We start from the raw sequence: 17,582 nt of genomic DNA, 5'->3' as shown, positions 1-17,582 counted from the left end.
AATCGACTACTGCAGTACAGATGCAATAAATAACAAGCCAAATCAAATAAATATTTTTCTACGTGGTGGCAGGCTTGCACTATGACTGTGCAAGAAATGCCGGACGACAAAGGAAGGTAAGGTTTGGTCTTAGTGTTGTATAAACTACACATAATTATTAAGAATAAACCAGAAAAGTTTATAAGTCAAATTCGGATAAAGTATATAAGAAGTTCTCTTTATAATGACAAAACATCCAATATCCAATATTAGAGCAAAACTGTATGACATTACGCTATGGTGCTTCTAAATTCATTTATGAAGAAAAAGAAAACAAGTTCAAAATTTATTGTAAAATCGATCATACAGTGAATGAGGCAGTTTGACTGTTGTTTTGTTTCAAGTTTCTCTCATTGCTCGCTTTATCCAACCAATTCTCTCATTGCTCGTTTAATCCAACCAATCATTGCAGGAATCTGAAACGAATAAATTAATCTGATCAACTCTGCGAATAGTGAAACGTTGTACTGTGCAGATGTTAATATTTTGCACAAAAATTCGACTTTTTGCAAAGTTATCTCAACTTAAGGATTTGCTGCACCGGTTTCGTTGTTGTCTTTATTCTGAACGGACTGTCGGAAAACATTGTCACAACGAAAAATGTTTTTCAAAGAATTTAGAAATGCAAGCCACTTCCTTTCCGTCACATGCTTTCCCACACTACAATCATCAAACGAACATGTGGCAAATATTGCCTTGGTGAAAGAGTGTCAGCGCTTTCAAGGCAAATTGCCAACTGTGAACGGAGTGTTTCAATATGATGGTGTTGCTGATAACTTCTCACTTACAAAACAATAATGATTTAATTAAAGCATAAACACCTGCATTTACTTTCAGTATAGCTCTGTCTCTCACGGTGCTGGTTGCTAAGGTGCTCATAACCAACCATTGTTACATTTACTTTCCTGGTAATTGCCACTGTTTTCTAATAATTGTTAGCTAACATTATAATTTATGACGTCTTTACATATAGGCTAGTTGTTTACATCAGTGATTGTAGCAGTTGTGGCCAGAAAGAATCTTGATCATGAAGCCATTTGTCAGCCCATAGAATTAATGAAAGTATTGCAACCAGGCCCTTTCATTCGAGATGAACTTAGTAAAAATGAGGATTTGATTGATCAGACTTGTGCCATTTGTAACTTCGGTTTGAATTGTGGACAATGCTCTTTATCTCAATACTGGGGATGTTTATTTTTAGAGGAATGCGTTATCTGCTTGGAAGGCTTACCTTGGTGTAAACCCCTGGTCTCCCGTGGTCTCCACATCCGTATCCCCAGGAAACCACACCAAACAAGTAATGTTTCCTTTCCTTTTGGACTGTCAATGGGCCACCACTGTCGCCCTGCAAATGTTAAAGTGACGTGTCAAGTAACTGTTCTAAATATCAATCTTAAATTTTATGCTCAAACATTCAAAAAATTAACGTGAATTCACCTTGCAGGCGTCTTTCCCACCGCGTCTGTACCCAGCGCAGAACATGTTGTCGGTCACCTCCTGGCGGAAGTTGTTGTGAGGCCCTAACCATCGGTTGCAGGTTTCCTTGCTCACGATTTCAACGTCTACTTGTTGAAGAACATCGCTGGCCTCGCTCACAAACACTGCAAGAAAATCCAATTCAAATCTTAAGAAATATGCAAATCACCAACTGCACGTCTCAAACCTTTGCAGTTGAGAAGATGAAAAGTGGGAAACGATTCAACAAATACATTCAATGATTAATTTCAAACTTTCTGTAAAATATTTGAATCCTTCAATACCAAATGTTAGGGTTAGGGTTGCTAATATCAACAAACTTGGCTATGGTTGTGCATCACCAGGAAGGCACAGGATAGTAAAAGAATAAAAAAAAGTTTAATTTTTAATATTTAAACTCCACTTCATTGATCATCTGCTCCACGGCCACGCGATAAGTATTCTGGTTTGGTGTACATCATCATCATTACATCATCATGTTGACATCATCATTATTACATCAACATGTAGACATCATCATGTAGACATCATCATCATTACATCATCATGTGGACGAAATCATTATTACATCATAATATGGCGACTCACCTTCCTGGTCGCCCCATCCTGAAACTAGAGCTTCCGTTCCTTCGTCCGCCTTCTGTCCCTGATGAGGAAGACACACCGGGCGGATGTAGTCGGTAAATGACACTGGGTTTCGAAGCTGAAGCGAAACAATAAAAAAATTAAGTGGAAGTTTGAAAACGAGATCGCACAAGAAACATTGTTTTTGGTGACGTCATAATTGCTGTGAAGTCAATTCACAACTCACCTTGACTACAGCGATATCATTGTCGCTCATCACGTGATTGTAGCGGGGGTGACGAACAATGGACGCGAATTCAACTCGGACTTGTTCTGAGTCTCTTCTTCTCCGATGATGTTTCCCGAGGTAAGCGAACATCGATCCATCATTCCCAACGTAGCGACTTCTGCGCGCAATAAAGAAGGTGAGCATCAGAGAGCAGCATCGAATGCTGGTGGCCTACTTTGTGCCTACTTTGTACAACTGAGTCATTTTATTACTGAAAAGGAAATATGTTTGTCACTCAGATAAAGACAAAGTGCTGATTTTGGAAAGCTGCAGTTGTTAAGGTATGGCCGAAAGTTTGTTCAATAGCGGATACAGCTTTTTCAAAATGACTTAAAAAACATTGTGCCCTGTGTATTGACGTCACATAAATAAACTTACTTTCGATAGAAGCAATGCGCAGCGGTGATCAAATATTGGTCGCCGACAAGAGCGCCACCACAAACTTCACGGTTGCCTCGTCTGATACTTGCCATCCACGGGACGGCGCCATATTGAACATCTTTACCTGAAAGAAAATAATAAAACTCCATTCACAAAAAACATAAATAACATTTAGCAGTTGAACAAAACCATCATTTTACCATCCCAATACTATGACGTTGGATTGTCATGGCCTGCATTTGTAGCATGAATTCTCAGGCTACACGCATTACGTTTCTTTAACGTCAATATCTTTTATGTATAAAATAATATTGTGCGTTGTTCTGGTGACTGCAAAGTAGGCTGCCACAAGATGATGAAAATGACGTTTCGTCAATTAGTGTTTCGTCATATACTTTATGTATATTACTATACTTTACTGGTTTAATTATCTTACAATATTCACTTGTCTAAAAGGAATATGATTTGAAGCAAAGGAGTTCAAATTATTACCTCCAACAATTCTTTGTCTCATCCGGAACAAAAGGTTCTGGGACAGAATTCCACATTCTCCGTTGTAACCTGTAGAGAAATACTTCATTGAGAAATATTTTAATACATGCAGAGAAATGCTTTAAATACTTCAATCGCACGATCACTGCCAGTTGCCACATAATCGCTGCCAATTGGCACATGATCTGTGCCAGTTGGCACATGATTGCTGTCAGTTGGCACATGATCGCTGTCAGTTGGCACACGATCAATGTACTCACCAGCAGAGGCGGTGGTTGGAGATGCATTTGAATTGATCGTATCTGTGCTAAAACACAACCCGCACGCTCTTCTGCACTCCTTCCTCATGAAAGCTCGGAATCCTCCGTCAGTATCACAATGACCTTGATTAGCCCAGTACACGCAGCTGTGAGAAAATGTTTTAGTGAAAAGTGCTAAAATAGAGGCAGGTTTAATGAAGGAACTTGTAAATCATTGAAATTTTGATCTTGAAGCAAATATCTGTTTCTACAAACACATAAGTTTGATTTTTCTACTTTGACCAAACAAAACTTACAAAAGTTTAAACAAAGTTTCAATATGTAAGCGACAACTCACTGTTCCTTATTGTTGGTGCAGGATTGTTGTGGTGTGGTTGTTGGGTTAGTTGTTGGGTTGGTTGTTGGGTTAGTTGTTGGGTTGGTTGTTGGGTTTGTTGTTGGGGAGGATTCACAAAGACCTTTAACACCTTCGTTTGTGCAACTCAATTTGCAGTTTTTCTTCATGAATGTGACGTAACTTCCTCTGCTGCATAATCCCGCGCGAGCCCACGCGTCACAATGCCTGAAAGCAACAGTCATCTTTCACAAACCTAATTTACTCAATTAAAAAAAATCTTTAGTTTGGTAAACTAAATTACATTTTCTTGAACATGTTTTGTTTGGTATTAACAAATTTTTGCGTTGTCAATAAAAACTGTGTTGATTAACATCAACAGAAAGAACAATGAGAGGAGAACAATGAGAGGAGAACAATGAGAGGAAAACAATGAGAGGAGAACAATGTACTCACTTTAAGTCGTTCTCACATTCCGGTCCAGGAGCTGAAAGTAAAATCAAATAATTATGAGCTAATGTTTATGTTAAGCAAATAAATAGTTTCCTTAAACTTTATCAAAACAAAAGCAAGCCTTTATTTTAAGTCACCATAACAATAAGGAAAGCTGCTAACATACCGGTAGTCGTAGTAGTTGAAGTGCAGAATCCGCATGTTAGCGGACATTTTTGTTCCATGAAGCTCACATAGCCCTGAGTGCAAAAGTTTTGGGTCGCCCAGTATGCGCAAGATCTGCAAAAACAAAGCAAGTTTTGTTTATTCATTAAAGCTTGTTTGAGACATTTTGAAAACTGTGAGATAACCGGATAACCGTCAGATAACCGGATAACTTGCAACAACTGTTTGCATTGCACTCCGTGCCCTTTAGCTGAAACTATGATTTGTGATTCAATAGCTTTGAAGGGTTTAGCATTCCATCTCTTACTTTGCAGGTTTGGAATGACAAGCTGGTCTGGAATGACAAGCTGATCTGGAATGACAAGCTGGTCTCGAATGACAAGCTGCGTTTATTTCGTTCCAGAGAAGGAAACGTAAAAGATTTGAAATATATTTGCGGAAAAATGATTCCATTGATCTTAAAACTTACTCATGAGTGTCTCTGCATCCACTCGGTCGAGTTGTAGGTCGAGTAGTTGGTCGAGTAGTTGGTCGAGTAGTTGGTCGAGTAGTTGGCCGAGTAGTTGGTCGAGTAGTTGGCCGAGAAATTGGTCGAGTAGTTGGTCGGGTTGTTGGATTTGTAGTTCCTGTAATGGGTACAGTATATTGCAAGTTATTATAACGTGTTAGATTTTACTGAAAATTTATTTACTGTTATGAAAAAAGTCGCTGTCTATCCAACGTAAAGATTGAAAGCCTTGCAAGAAAATCGATTACGTTATGAAATACAATGTTTGATAACAAGCGTTTCCAGGTTACGATTGTGATATTTTTTACCTTGACAAACTTGGCAAGTTTTTTTACAGATATTTCGAACAAATCCATTGCTTCTGCAGTGGCCTTGATCCCTCCAAAATTGGCAACTGAAATCACATTGAGTGTTAGATTAGTTTAAGAAACAAGCAAAAAATTGCGACTATTTTATACACTTTCAGTTTGCATAAGCAAACATAGAAATTTTGCTTTTTGTTGAAAAATGAATCAATTTAGTTGGAAAATGTTGAATTCACCTTTGGCTTCTATCTCGACATCTTTGTCCAGCACCTCCTACTGTTGTCAAGGGTGGTGCAGTTGTTGTAGTTGCTCCAGTTGGTCTAGTTCCTCCTGCACCGTTCAAGTACCCTAATCACATCAATAGTGTTAAATGGTCATTGGTCATTTGCACTTGCATCAAGCAATAATATTTATAAATTCAATGAAGTCGTTAAAAAACATTTCAGAAACTGCACTGAAGACTCAATTTTTTTTGCAATGTCACCAATTTACCTGTGCAGTCATATTTCTTGTTTATCTGAAAAAGATCTTGTTCAGAAAATCCCCTTCTCTGAGATACAACGGCTTTTCCGGTTTGTCTGTAATATAGGTTTTGTTTTATAAATAATAACCGACTGCTATTGCACTCCCATAGTTTACTCAGATTCCGCCTAAAAGTGATCAATAACAGATTACGTGAATCTTGCAACACATCATGTCTCACCTGTCAATTATAGTCGGTCGGTCACCCCCTCGTCCTCCATTAGAAAAGTAATATCCCCCATAATGCATCACTGACCCTACGTCATATGGCGATCCGAGAGAGTCCCATTCGCGACCGCTACGCTTTCTAAAATTACTTCGTGCGTCTGTAAACAAAACAATATAAATTTCAAGCTTTCACATCGCGTATTCAGCTATGACGTGAGAAAGATGGCGCAAAGTAAAAATAGTTGGATTTGCTGAGACAACATTGTTCAAGTTACTTACTTGGTTGGATGTTCTGTTCAACAATCTGCACGTACTGATCGCGATCACCGCGTGATTGCTCGTGCCAAAACCCAAGCGCGTGCATAATCTCGTGAAGGATCGTTCCTTGGCTGCGGTCACAATTGCGTCCAATGTTGACCTAACAAAGATGAGCGAGTTAGAATGCATCAAGCTTCTGCAGCATTTTTTAGAAGATTAGACTAATTCCAAAGTGATTTTGTATTCTTGTCTGAAGTATGAACGAATCTTTAAAATTATAACACAAACGGTTAGGATGTTAGGATGTTGGAGATGTTGGATCACTTACATCTTGCTTCCCTCTACTGATTCTTCCCACGTAGGAAGAGCAGCCTCTTCCGTTGTCTCCCACAAAGTTGATGTAGTTTCTATCTCCGCCTCTGCTCTCTTCAAACCTTATGCATGTCTTGGAATGGTATTCTTCGATAGCGTTCAAAATGTTTCTCCTCTTGGTAGAAGCTGCGAAGTAGAATTGGCATCATTGGTGATGGTTAACGAAATTTTGTTTACGAAAGATTTGTTAAATAATTCCTTTGTAGCACAAAGATGTTACAAAGCCACTTCCAAACGAGACACTTACAAACATCATGACTAAAGGTGTAAGGAATCCTGACGAATTCTCCTTGCTTCGGCCACTCCAAACGTTCATCTGATGACGCTCCTCTCTGAGATTTTCCACATGATTTCCCGCCATATACCTCCTTTGTGAGGTCATAGTTGCTTTCTGTTATATACAGTACGTAATTGTTGATGTGCATGAGCTTACAGAATAAACTTTACTTGAGATACAAATCACAAGAGCTCGGGATGAAAACAATAAAATGTAAAGATGCGGTATCACTGCAACGTACACAATCACTACGTATCACTACACTATCACTGCAACGTACACAATCCTCATTGCGATCACGAGGAAAGCAAAAGGCATAAAGAACCAAACCACGTATTTTGTTATTTCTTTGTATGTGCGAAAATCAATAAATATCCTACAATGTTTGTCTCTTACAATGTTTTGGACTCATCAGTGTTATTTGCTGTTGCAACTTATTAAGCAAACGTTTAGAATGAAATCCTGTCCATTCTGTGAAATAATTTCAATCCAATCACTTTTCACTATTATTGAATTGATCAAATGAATTTACTAATGATCCATAAGAAGTCGTAATCAAGCGCTAACCGTCAACTATGATGTCACTTTCCAAAAGTCCTTCAGTCAGGCACAAGCCACACATGGGGCAACCGTTTGGACCTATTTCACGCCCCAGCAAGCAGTCATCAAAGCAATTCTCCATATCGGGGCATTCTGTTGATCTTCTAACTTCTTTTGGCATTTCTTCTTCTGTAAAATAAAGCGGATATTTTATTTGCAAAGAAGTTGAGGAAATAAAATACAGACCGCAAAATCGTTAAAGCGACTGTAGCTTTATTTTAACTTTTTCAAAAAATTTCAAAGTCTTTCCCACTCCGATGACTTTAATTCTTACCAACTTCTTTGTTGATTTCGTAGATTTCTGTTGCTGCTAAATACTCATCCGCTCTTGGAGGGGGTGGTGATGGGAGCTCTTGGTTGAGGCTTTGTTCCGGCTCAACCGGGGTACCTGGAACAAAACTTGGGTTCTCATTTCAAAGAAAATAGTATATATTGCGTTCAATTTTTAACAGAAATAAAACAATATATTCATTACATTTTATTTAACAAATTGAGTGTGATTAAAAATGTTTCAAGGTAGATCATAAACTAGAAAGCTTTTCGACGGCCATGTTTGTTCATTAACTGTCTTTACAATAACAAAATTTAAAACTTTTTTAGCTTGCAAAACTCTCTTTTTTAGGTTTCTAAAGAACGAAATATATCTAACCCTTTCTGCCATAGCATCAACCAAAATATACTTTTCAACAAGAAAATCATCCATATTGCTACATTTAAATCGTTATCGAATTTTTACTGACATGCAAAACAAAAGTTACCGTTTGACAATATGATGCAAAGGCTTAACACAAACAAAGCAAGTAACGAATTCATGTTTGAATTTTCTTCTTCTGTATTTGCGAATTTATCTCGACTAAATACAACTAGTTGGTTGTTGTGATATCAACTCACCAACCTGCTCCTTATATACCATTTCCCAGCCTATTGTTACGTCACAACGGTCATTTATGACATTTCCCGCTTCTATCAAGCGGCGGGATAAGTGTCGGGTGGTCCAGATATAGCCACAGACTGGCAGTGGCAATTAATTCAATTCTTATTTCTAAACGTTTGACCAAGACAAAGCTAGCGCTCATAAACCAAGGATTGTTAAAAAATGGAATTCAAAAAAAATTTTAGTAAAAATAAGTATTGTTTTCTGCGATTGAATCTCGTGTGTGACGACTAGACTCTCATACGCACCAGCCGCGTCAACGTCACAATATATCGCTTTATTCAAGTCATTTGCATACTGGTGACATTACGGTCTACTTTGTGAAAATATATGTGCTTGTATAGAATAAAATATTTTAATTTTCAGTTATTTTTACCAACATGCAAACAGTCTGAAGATGCTGCAGTTTTATTTTGATGGCGAGCACCGGAACTTTGTTGAATAAAATTTTTGAAAAAAGGAATCTTCTGGTTTAGGTCTTTGATAATCCGATACAGAATCGCTATCTGAGTTATCCTAAAACTTTATTCACACGCCATGGTATTTCCACCACCGAACATAACAAGTTGCAGTTTAGGGCGAGAAATATCGAGTTTTATCAAAGACAACTTAGTGTGCGTAATGACCTTGTTTTAAGGCTTTATTTCTATCCTTGAAAAAAAAGTAAAAATCTCTTAAACTAAAGAAAATGTTTTACTGTTGTGTGTGTAACGAACATTAATTTACAAACTACTGGTGTAAAGCTGGCGTTTCCGGCGCGCCGCGACACACTGGTACGCCATGGAAGGTTGTCGGGTGCGTCACAGAGAAATGGAAAGGGTTGTGGAATATTGTACATCTTGAACATTATATTTTGTTTTAGTCTTTCTCTACAAGCGACAAGCTGAAAACTTTGACGCGTGTCTACCAATGCCGCATCGATTGCTTATCACAATCAAACCGCTTTGTATTCGGTTCTGTTGGATTTTGTCGCTACGTACCTGGTGCATAACAAAAATAAGCGTTTCTTTACTGTATTTCACTGATAATTGTGGAGAAGGTCGATGGCAACCGCTCGCTATATGTAAATATGTGACTTAACAGTAAGTAGTTGTCAAGTCACCAAGGAAACAACAATGTTGATTGTGATACGTAATAAGGGGTTGGACTTTTAACAATTTCTCAATTACATTTACCGGAAAAGCGATTAATATACAGTTATGTGGCGGTGTAATTGTCAGTCACAATAATAGCTGCTCTGAGTTTGTTGTTTGTCGTGATTCTAGCACCTAACGATAACAAATTGTTAAAGGTTTCCACAAATCCAGCAAAGAAATAGCATAATCCGTCGTGACGTAAACAATTAATTACATTCTTGATCACATTGTTAGAATAATTTTTAGCTGATGTGTTTTCCCCCAGTTTTAAAACGTTTGTTATCGTAGCGTCAGCAATAGCAAACAAATTGTATTCCTTGCTATCTCATGTTGTGATGTCATAATGGACAGATGACCGGCAACCTTTCGGATGTGCGAAGTGATAAATGCTCGCCCGCCACCGAGAAGAAGCGTCGCCTTTCGATCTTTCGAATAGACGCTTTTTTGGAGAACAACCAAAATATATCCATTTCCATCAAAACGTGAAAAAGTTTGACCCTTTATGACGTCACGACGTCCGTGTCTATTGGTATAGATTGAAAGGTCACCGGGTTCATGGTATTTGTTGAATTTGCTGTCTGCTCCACGTTCAGTACAGTCCGTGTTGTTGGGACTTATGCAATTCCTTCCATGTCTGAGATCTAGATTTGACTCTCAGGGTTGCCATCACTGCTTGAAGTTTCTAATTTAAAATACAAACTATTTTTTCTAGTATCACCCACGTATTGTCTTGCTATCTCGCGACGTTTGTTTTCATTGGAGATTCATGAAACACGAAATGATTACTCAGCGAACGTGCCACAAATACGTGACCCGATTAGTCGCGATTTCGTTTGTTACAAATTATTGCTTTTTAATACATTGAGTTGTAAAATATCGATGACAAAAAATTAAGGAAATAAAAAAAGTAGCAAACTCTTTTAAATGCGTGAATGAACCAGATTTAATTTTTGCGATTGGATTTGACCTAATTCTTTGAGCGTAGTTTGATGACCTCGTTAGCTAACGTATTGACAAATCAAGCTCTTCATTCCGTCGTAAAGCATCAGTGCCATTGTAGGTGTCACAAATTGTCACATACTAAACTATTTACTTATCACAAAGAAATCACAAAGATCACAAAGAAATTCAAAGTTAGCTTTCCTACAGCAGCATCGTCCTTCCAAGTGGAAGAATTGTCCGATTATGACGTATTCACCTTCTGGTTGTTCGATCATACATTTTTTTCAAAGATGGCGGATTGAAACAGCAGGTTTTTCATTTCTTTGAAAAATGGAAAATTCTGAAGGGCTGGTTTTCTTTTTGCTCCCATTGAAAATAAGGCACTACACATATTTGACAAGACAATGAAATGGTCTGTCATGTCGTGCTCTGATTATGCAAGGACGTACTCAACCTTTTCAACTAAGTGCGCCACGTAATCATGTTTTCTGAGAAAAATGCTTCTCTGTAATGACAGAACCAGAAAGCCGCGTCAGTCTCAAAGTGAGGAGGTAATTATGCAGATGTCGCTGTGGAACCCCTTGTTGGCATACGACAACACACACCCATTGTTGGTGACTATTTGTTTCTTTATTGCGATGAAACAATAAGAGATTGTTAGTAAGTGAAGATATCCAGTTAATTTTTGGTTGAAATACCCAGAAAGTTGCATGGAATAAAATTAAGGGAAGTTGAAATAAACAGAACAGTTTGCAGAAGATGTCGTCAAACCAAATCAGATGTCCACAAATCAAATGTCCAAAAATCAAATGTTGGCTTTCTACCTACAACCAACTTTGATTGCTTCTTGATCACGAAAGGTTTTCTAGTTTTGAAAGCAATTTTTATTTTAAACCGTCGAAACAGATTTAGCGAGTTCGTGCAATAAATTGTTCGTTAATAGTGACAATTGTCTTGTCACCAATCCATTTCACGTCACATACAACCTTTACGTAGCTAAATATACAAATCTTCACATTTTGAGAAGTGTTAAATATTATTTTGTTATAAAACGTTAATCTATCACTCTCTAAATAGAATTATTGGATCTATCTGCTGATCTTCTCACAAACAGCTTTTCATTTACATAAAAGCTTTTTCTCGTTGGCAGCGGCGGAAATAATAAAACGACGCTACACCGATATGGTTAGCGCAACACAATGCTCGCTATTGTAATGTATAGTGAGTAGACAAGTATATTGCTAACGCCAGGAAGATCGCTCCTTCTTAGCTGGTCTTTACTTTTATAATAAACAATCAAACTGTTGTGACAATGGACGCCGAAGCTTCTGGTTTTATTGTCACAAAGCCTGAGAAGTGACTTGACGCAAGGCACACGTTCGTTGTGCGTCCTCTCCCTGTGAGAGTGATTTTGTTTTCCGTGTTGTGTCATTGCGCATGCGTGGTAAATCACATGCGTTGGAAAAGCATAATGATCTCTCGGTTGGAAGGCACTTTAACATGCAGATATTCAATCCATGGACTTCTGTCCAATCCAACCAGGAACCAATGAGATGCTACGTTATCTGTCCAATTGTGACCATTCCAGCATTCAGCAAGAGAATTACATGTAATTATGACTTTGAATTTTGTTTGGTAATTACAGAAGAAAAAAGAGCTATAGCAGAGGTGGGAATCAAACCCACGTCAATGTAATAACTACCACCGCCCGAACCCAATGCGCCAAGTCAACCGATGGCAAAGCATTGATTTAATTTAGCTAGAATTTGCGTTTTTCCTTTATTCTTCCTAGAGGCAACCTTGATGACGTCATGAACATCGTAGCTTCTGATTGGTTCGTGGTTTATTAGAAATATGCTTGTTAAAGTGCCTACCCTCTCGGTTAGCACGATAGCGCTATTGTCAGTGTTTCAGCATAAATTGCTCCTTTCAAGGCTACGAAAGAATATAAATCTTAAATTTGAAAGTTGATCAGACTTTTTTTCTAATTGTTATCAACTGGGTTATTTGAAACGAACGCTTCAGAAGTATGTCAGGAGCTTGCATCTCGATTACCACTACGGCGCTACCATGCAGATTGCTTAATGGGCGCTATGCTCAACTTTTATGTCTAAAAATATCAACTCGATTTATTTATAAAATTCTTTAATTATATGAAGATATTTTGGTTGGTAGACGGGAATAGTTTGAAGCCAACGACATCTTTCGCGCCAACCGGCTGCTATTGTGACGTCAATGGAAAACTATTTCTCACAATGTTGCATCTCGAACTTTGTTTGCACCGGTTGATGGCGCTGCGTGTTAAACTTCAACATTGGTGAGATGCGCCACCGTGTGACCGTTCCCATATTTTTTAGCTTAAATAACTTTAAAATTGATTAGTTCCAGATGACAAAAGAAGAATTAGTTTTACATGGAACTCACTCAATTGTTGACGTATAGACTTGTTATTGTGAGTAATCGTTCTGACCATTTCAATTATTATGGCACGATTTTCTTCCAGCCATCATTAGCCCATTATTAACATTTAACCGATATAGACTTTTCATGAGGTCTCCAATAGTATACACCAAATACCGACGTCTGCCTGTGATAATTTGCAGTCTTATCGCAAATCATTCAAAACACCATTTCCATACACACCATTGCACTAAATAAACGTTGAAGAAACGATTTGATTCGCTGTTACCTTGTTCTGGTTGTCATGATCATTTCATATCAAACGGTAATTAGCTAATTAGTGGCAAACTATTTGCATTGCACAGAATAACTAATGGCCTTAAATTCATAGTTTATATCTTTTCGTCTGTGTTGCATCATCAATTTAACTTTAAATTGTTGCTCGAACATGCCCCGTCGATTGTGATGTCATCTTTTTGATCGCATGCATGTTTACAAAACCGTCGATTGTGATGTCATCTTCTTGATCGCATGCATGTTCACAAAGCCAGAAAAAATCCTGGGGAATTTCAGAATTCAGAAGATTCCCTGAAACAGATGGTTCCCAAATTGACGTCACATATCTCGAAATTTCCTGGTTTAATGACGTCACGGAAAGGTAAACACAAACAATTTGATTTAAAATAAACAGCTTTTTGATTTCTTTCTCTCGACGCTGCATCTTTATTGGAGTTGCAACGTCAGCAGTCTGCTTGATGACGTTAATAATGAAGTCGGACAGATTGAACTCTACAAGTATGCGAAACTACCAGGAATAACCTATCAAGGCTTTAGTCAGTCCGAGGATAAAGATTCAAAACCAACCATCAGCCGATCCAAGCATGGTTGCAGAACCTGATAGCAATTTGTAGGCTACTTTTGTTGAAGATTTTTTCACTGCCTGGGGTTCCTGATAATCACCTTCCCATAACACTTGATATCTTTAATTTTCTTTACTGTGTTTCAACAGTTTTGCATAAATTATCTCGCTGCTCTGTGCAGGTTTTTCTTCAGTGTTTATGTTCGTTTTGTCCAAATTGATGCAAGGGAAAATGCAATTTTGTAATTATGGGCCAAAAAAGCATGATGTGCTAAAAATGGCTGGAACAAAGTGAAATGTAGTTATTGTTAAATTTCCCTAATACTTTTCCTGCTGCTGCATATTCTTTTGTTGTTTAACGCTTCGCTAATAAAATTGCTTGTAGGACGCGTAATGTGTTTTTCCTGGTACCAAATCATCACATTTCTTAGTAAGTTGCAGTCTTCCACTTTTCTATGAAACGAGTTTTTCAAATTCCAGGGTGATAGAAAGCCATGTTATTGTAGCTTAGTTCAGTGTTGGCATCGCTTACTATTCATTCCATTTGATGCTTTCTAAACAGAACAATCAAGAACGACATGTTCAGTAATTTGTTCTTTTGCGCTGCATTTACAGGCGAATGAGGGAGCCAGACCCCATATAATATTGGAATGCAAAAGCCCAACTCCTGTTTGAATTCTGTTTAACTTGACCCATAGGTCACGTTGGGCGGGACAGGTCCATACCTAGATGAGGCATAAAGCGATGGATTCGAGTGTCAGTGACACACCAAGCTGCATTGCAAGTATCCACCAAACACTATAATGTGCCTTACTAAGGATATGTCTACTGGAATATTGTGAATATGAGAGTGACAAGCTTATTAAATAACTAATTTGTCATGAAAATAAAGGATCTTCTGACAGGTGTCAAATCCACAACAATGCTTAATATGAATTGATACTAATTTGTCACGTATTCAACCCAATCATATCTGCTTGGTTCATAACTGGAGGTTATTATGGCATTGATTGATTGAAATATAATTGTGTAAACTACTTCACAAATTTGAATAAAATTTAAAGTTTTGCCTATTAAAAAAAAACGCTTTTCAACTACGACTACGACTTTTATGGCGGCGGTGAGCTGTTTCATGGCGGTGAGATTGACACAAATCAGGACCTTGAGACTCATGTTTTCTTCAATTGGTCCTCCCTGTACCACTTATGAATATGTGCCAGTCTTTGAACAGGCAAGATCAAGCGGCTCTGGTTCAACTCTCGGGATGTGCGCTTGAGCAATTCATTTCAATAACAACATTTCATTCAGCGGCACCTAGTGGATAAAATATTTTGCAGGCAACGACACTTTGAGCGCTGAAACTTCACTTTGTCCATCTAGGTGACTGGGATTGAGAGCTTCTGAGGATAAAGATTTCCACTACAATCGACAAAAGCTCGCATGTTGATAACGTTCCTATGATTTGAAAATACAGTTAATGATGCAAGTTGTGTTTTTACACGTTATCTGCATCAAGAGAACCTCTTCACTATTTCAATGTTTGTGATGCGCAGTTTTTATTAATATCTTTGCAACACAACAGAAGAATTGCTTCAGTTCAACTTGCTACAATTCACTTATTCGTCAGTGTTGGTAAAATACTAATTCATACTTTTCTACGACTTAAAGTGTACCTACATAGATATTGATGAGTTTTGTCGAAATTTCCCGAAATTGTCACAGTTTCAATTTTACTTCCTCGATGGTTTCAAAATTTCAGTATTCTGAGCACCATCACATTATTTCTTTTTAATCAAAATCCAAAGCCATGTTAGGGTACATGTAAACAATTAAGTCTACTTGTTGTACATAAAATATAATACAAATTGTAGACATATGACCGAGATCTTTGAACAACTGCAAACCTACTTTTACTTATGTTAACACCAATAGGCTGATTAAGACATTTTTGAAAAGCGTTTACTTTAGTTGCGACGTCTACGTCAGTTGTCCCCTGGGGCTACACATTAGTGTAGCTGTGGCAGTGCTTTGAGCTTGCACAGTGGCAGCATGGTTCTGGTCATTCGCATTAACTGTGTTAGGACCAGGTTCGGTTCTTGGTGGTGATACCCAAAAGTATGTGATGCTCCCGGTTGCGTTTATTGCGACAACTAGTAAGGAGAAACAACTCCAATAATGCGACCACGGGGTAGAAAATATAAAGTTGCTTCAAACTGAATTATTGTGAGACAACAATGAATAACTCAAGATATTATCATTGTGCCATGACATTATTATTGTGCGGTGTGTTTATTAGTGTCGTAGCAAGACACAGTCACATGCTCGGCATAAGAAACCTGGGTTGTTGAGATTTAAAGAGAACTAACCACATGAACTGAACTATATTCTTGCCTGCAACTGATTGCTTTGGAACAGATGTTTATTATTTCCAGCAAATCTAATCAGCAACTCTGACATCTCAAGCTACATTGCAGAGATAATAGCTCCAGACTTTGGCGCGAAAGTTGGAAAGCGACTACAAGAATGTAGATTCGACATCATTATGACGTAACAGTTGATTAGGAGAATGCATTGCCTGAGTTTCTATTTGCGTTTGTGTTGTCAGCACCCTCATCGCCACGCAACGTCGAGAAACGTTGAACAAACGTTAGAACCAAAGCGATGCTCTGCGATACATCGGCGATAACAGCTGACATTTGCCATGCCCCATAAAGCTAGGTGATGTCATCGCGTTAAAGATTCCATCGTCTTTGTTTAGTTCGGTTTGGTGTTCCGAATGCGTGCGGCAAACAACGCCTCTGTGGTTAGTTCAAGGGATTATAGAATATATTGCCCAAAGAACCATCAGAGTAGAGCTTTCATGCAAATATAAATGAGCGATCTCGGCTGCCGATGGTGTAAAAACAAGCTTTAAGTTTGTTTCAGAGATGATGTCAAGCTATTTTAATCGCAGGTTTATGTTTTGTTAATTTTGCAGCTGAAGCTACAAGTCTCCAGGTCTGGCAGGTCTTGCTATATTTTAATGACGTCGGCGTTTCAATTTCATTCCAAGTCCATTTTTTTAGTTTGCCTCAAAGAGTGAATAGTGTCGGCATTTGCCTGAAACAAGTATTGCAGCTAGATTCAGTGCTCTTCAACCTTTTTGTCAACACGGAACCCCTCATGTACTTTCGCGTTTGTCACGGAACCCCACTAACAAAAATTTGGTTAAACACTGCTTTTACTTTATTCTCACAAAGGCTCAACACTCAACAGCAGCTCAAGTCTGTAGTCCAGGGGTCGGCAACCTTTCTTCAGTCGCGGGCCAAAACAAAACTGCGCAGATGTCAACGGGCCGTACAAGTTTTCCATTTGCACTTCCGTTTTCTTTACTTTTCATAATATTGTTAAAATTGGCGTTCTTATCAGAGTATCTCCATATTTAGCTACTATAGGCTTATATAGATTAATATAAAGAAAATTAGTAACAATTGGTAACGAAAAACACCAAGTACTTTATTTATTGACAGCACAACATTAATGTGATATTTGATGTTGTTTCCTGCTAGAAAGTTTCTGAAGGTCAGGTGATAGGTTGGATGAGGCAAGAATCATAACATCTTGCAAGTGGTCATCAGTAAGTTGTGTTCTCAACTTGCCGTTAAATATACGGTTAATTGACTATTACTAACGCAACTCATGTAGCCTGCAACCAGCATGCAGTAAATAGGCTAATATAACCGGACTTCAAGGTGAAACTGCCAAGTACCTTGATGCTACCTTCTGCAAGCTTAAGCTAAATTTTGCCCCAAACCTAGTTTACTATAACAAAGCGACCCGTGATCGATAGGTCGCGGGTACAAAGGCGC

At 38.2% G+C, this 17,582-nt stretch overlaps 2 protein-coding genes across 2 annotated transcripts; both read right to left on the bottom strand.

Annotated features, from left to right (window-relative positions):
- Nucleotides 1-361: 361 nt before the first annotated feature.
- LOC145770144 (uncharacterized) lies at nucleotides 362-7,011 on the bottom strand. The gene is made up of 19 exons (XM_082581730.1): nucleotides 6,834-7,011; nucleotides 6,543-6,712; nucleotides 6,236-6,374; nucleotides 5,970-6,114; nucleotides 5,759-5,844; nucleotides 5,537-5,614; nucleotides 5,270-5,355; nucleotides 4,923-5,079; nucleotides 4,639-4,805; nucleotides 4,426-4,567; nucleotides 4,292-4,322; nucleotides 3,839-4,063; nucleotides 3,371-3,647; nucleotides 2,747-2,892; nucleotides 2,327-2,486; nucleotides 2,104-2,218; nucleotides 1,477-1,640; nucleotides 1,271-1,384; nucleotides 362-455 (listed from the first exon to the last, which is right to left on the bottom strand). The coding sequence occupies exons 1-19, from the start codon at nucleotides 7,009-7,011 to the stop codon at nucleotides 402-404; spliced, it is 2,634 nt and encodes an 877-aa protein (XP_082437856.1). The 3' UTR covers nucleotides 362-401.
- A 414-nt stretch (nucleotides 7,012-7,425) lies between these two features.
- On the bottom strand, nucleotides 7,426-8,326 carry LOC145770218 (uncharacterized). The gene is made up of 3 exons (XM_082581811.1): nucleotides 8,222-8,326; nucleotides 7,738-7,851; nucleotides 7,426-7,592 (listed from the first exon to the last, which is right to left on the bottom strand). Exons 1-3 carry the CDS (start codon nucleotides 8,274-8,276, stop codon nucleotides 7,426-7,428), a joined length of 336 nt encoding a protein of 111 aa, XP_082437937.1. The 5' UTR covers nucleotides 8,277-8,326.
- Nucleotides 8,327-17,582: the final 9,256 nt, after the last annotated feature.

The sequence above is a fragment of the Aplidium turbinatum genome, chromosome 5 (genome assembly GCF_918807975.1).
Source record: "Aplidium turbinatum chromosome 5, kaAplTurb1.1, whole genome shotgun sequence".
Lineage (NCBI taxonomy): Eukaryota > Metazoa > Chordata > Ascidiacea > Aplousobranchia > Polyclinidae > Aplidium > Aplidium turbinatum.
This window is presented reverse-complemented; position numbering and strand designations above follow the sequence as displayed.

Coding starts and splice junctions, on each gene's coding strand:
- LOC145770144 (XM_082581730.1), bottom strand. CDS start 7,011: ATGCACATCAACAATTACGTACTGTATATAACAGAAAGCAACTATGAC. Junction 5,615..5,758: donor CAAGAAATATGACTGCACAG/GTAAATTGGTGA, acceptor TGATGTGATTAG/GGTACTTGAACGGTGCAGGA. Junction 456..1,270: donor GACCAGGGGTTTACACCAAG/GTAAGCCTTCCA, acceptor TATTCGTTTCAG/ATTCCTGCAATGATTGGTTG.
- LOC145770218 (XM_082581811.1), bottom strand. CDS start 8,276: ATGAATTCGTTACTTGCTTTGTTTGTGTTAAGCCTTTGCATCATATTG. Junction 7,852..8,221: donor TTGCATCATATTGTCAAACG/GTAACTTTTGTT, acceptor GTTTTGTTCCAG/GTACCCCGGTTGAGCCGGAA. Junction 7,593..7,737: donor CGAAATCAACAAAGAAGTTG/GTAAGAATTAAA, acceptor TTTATTTTACAG/AAGAAGAAATGCCAAAAGAA.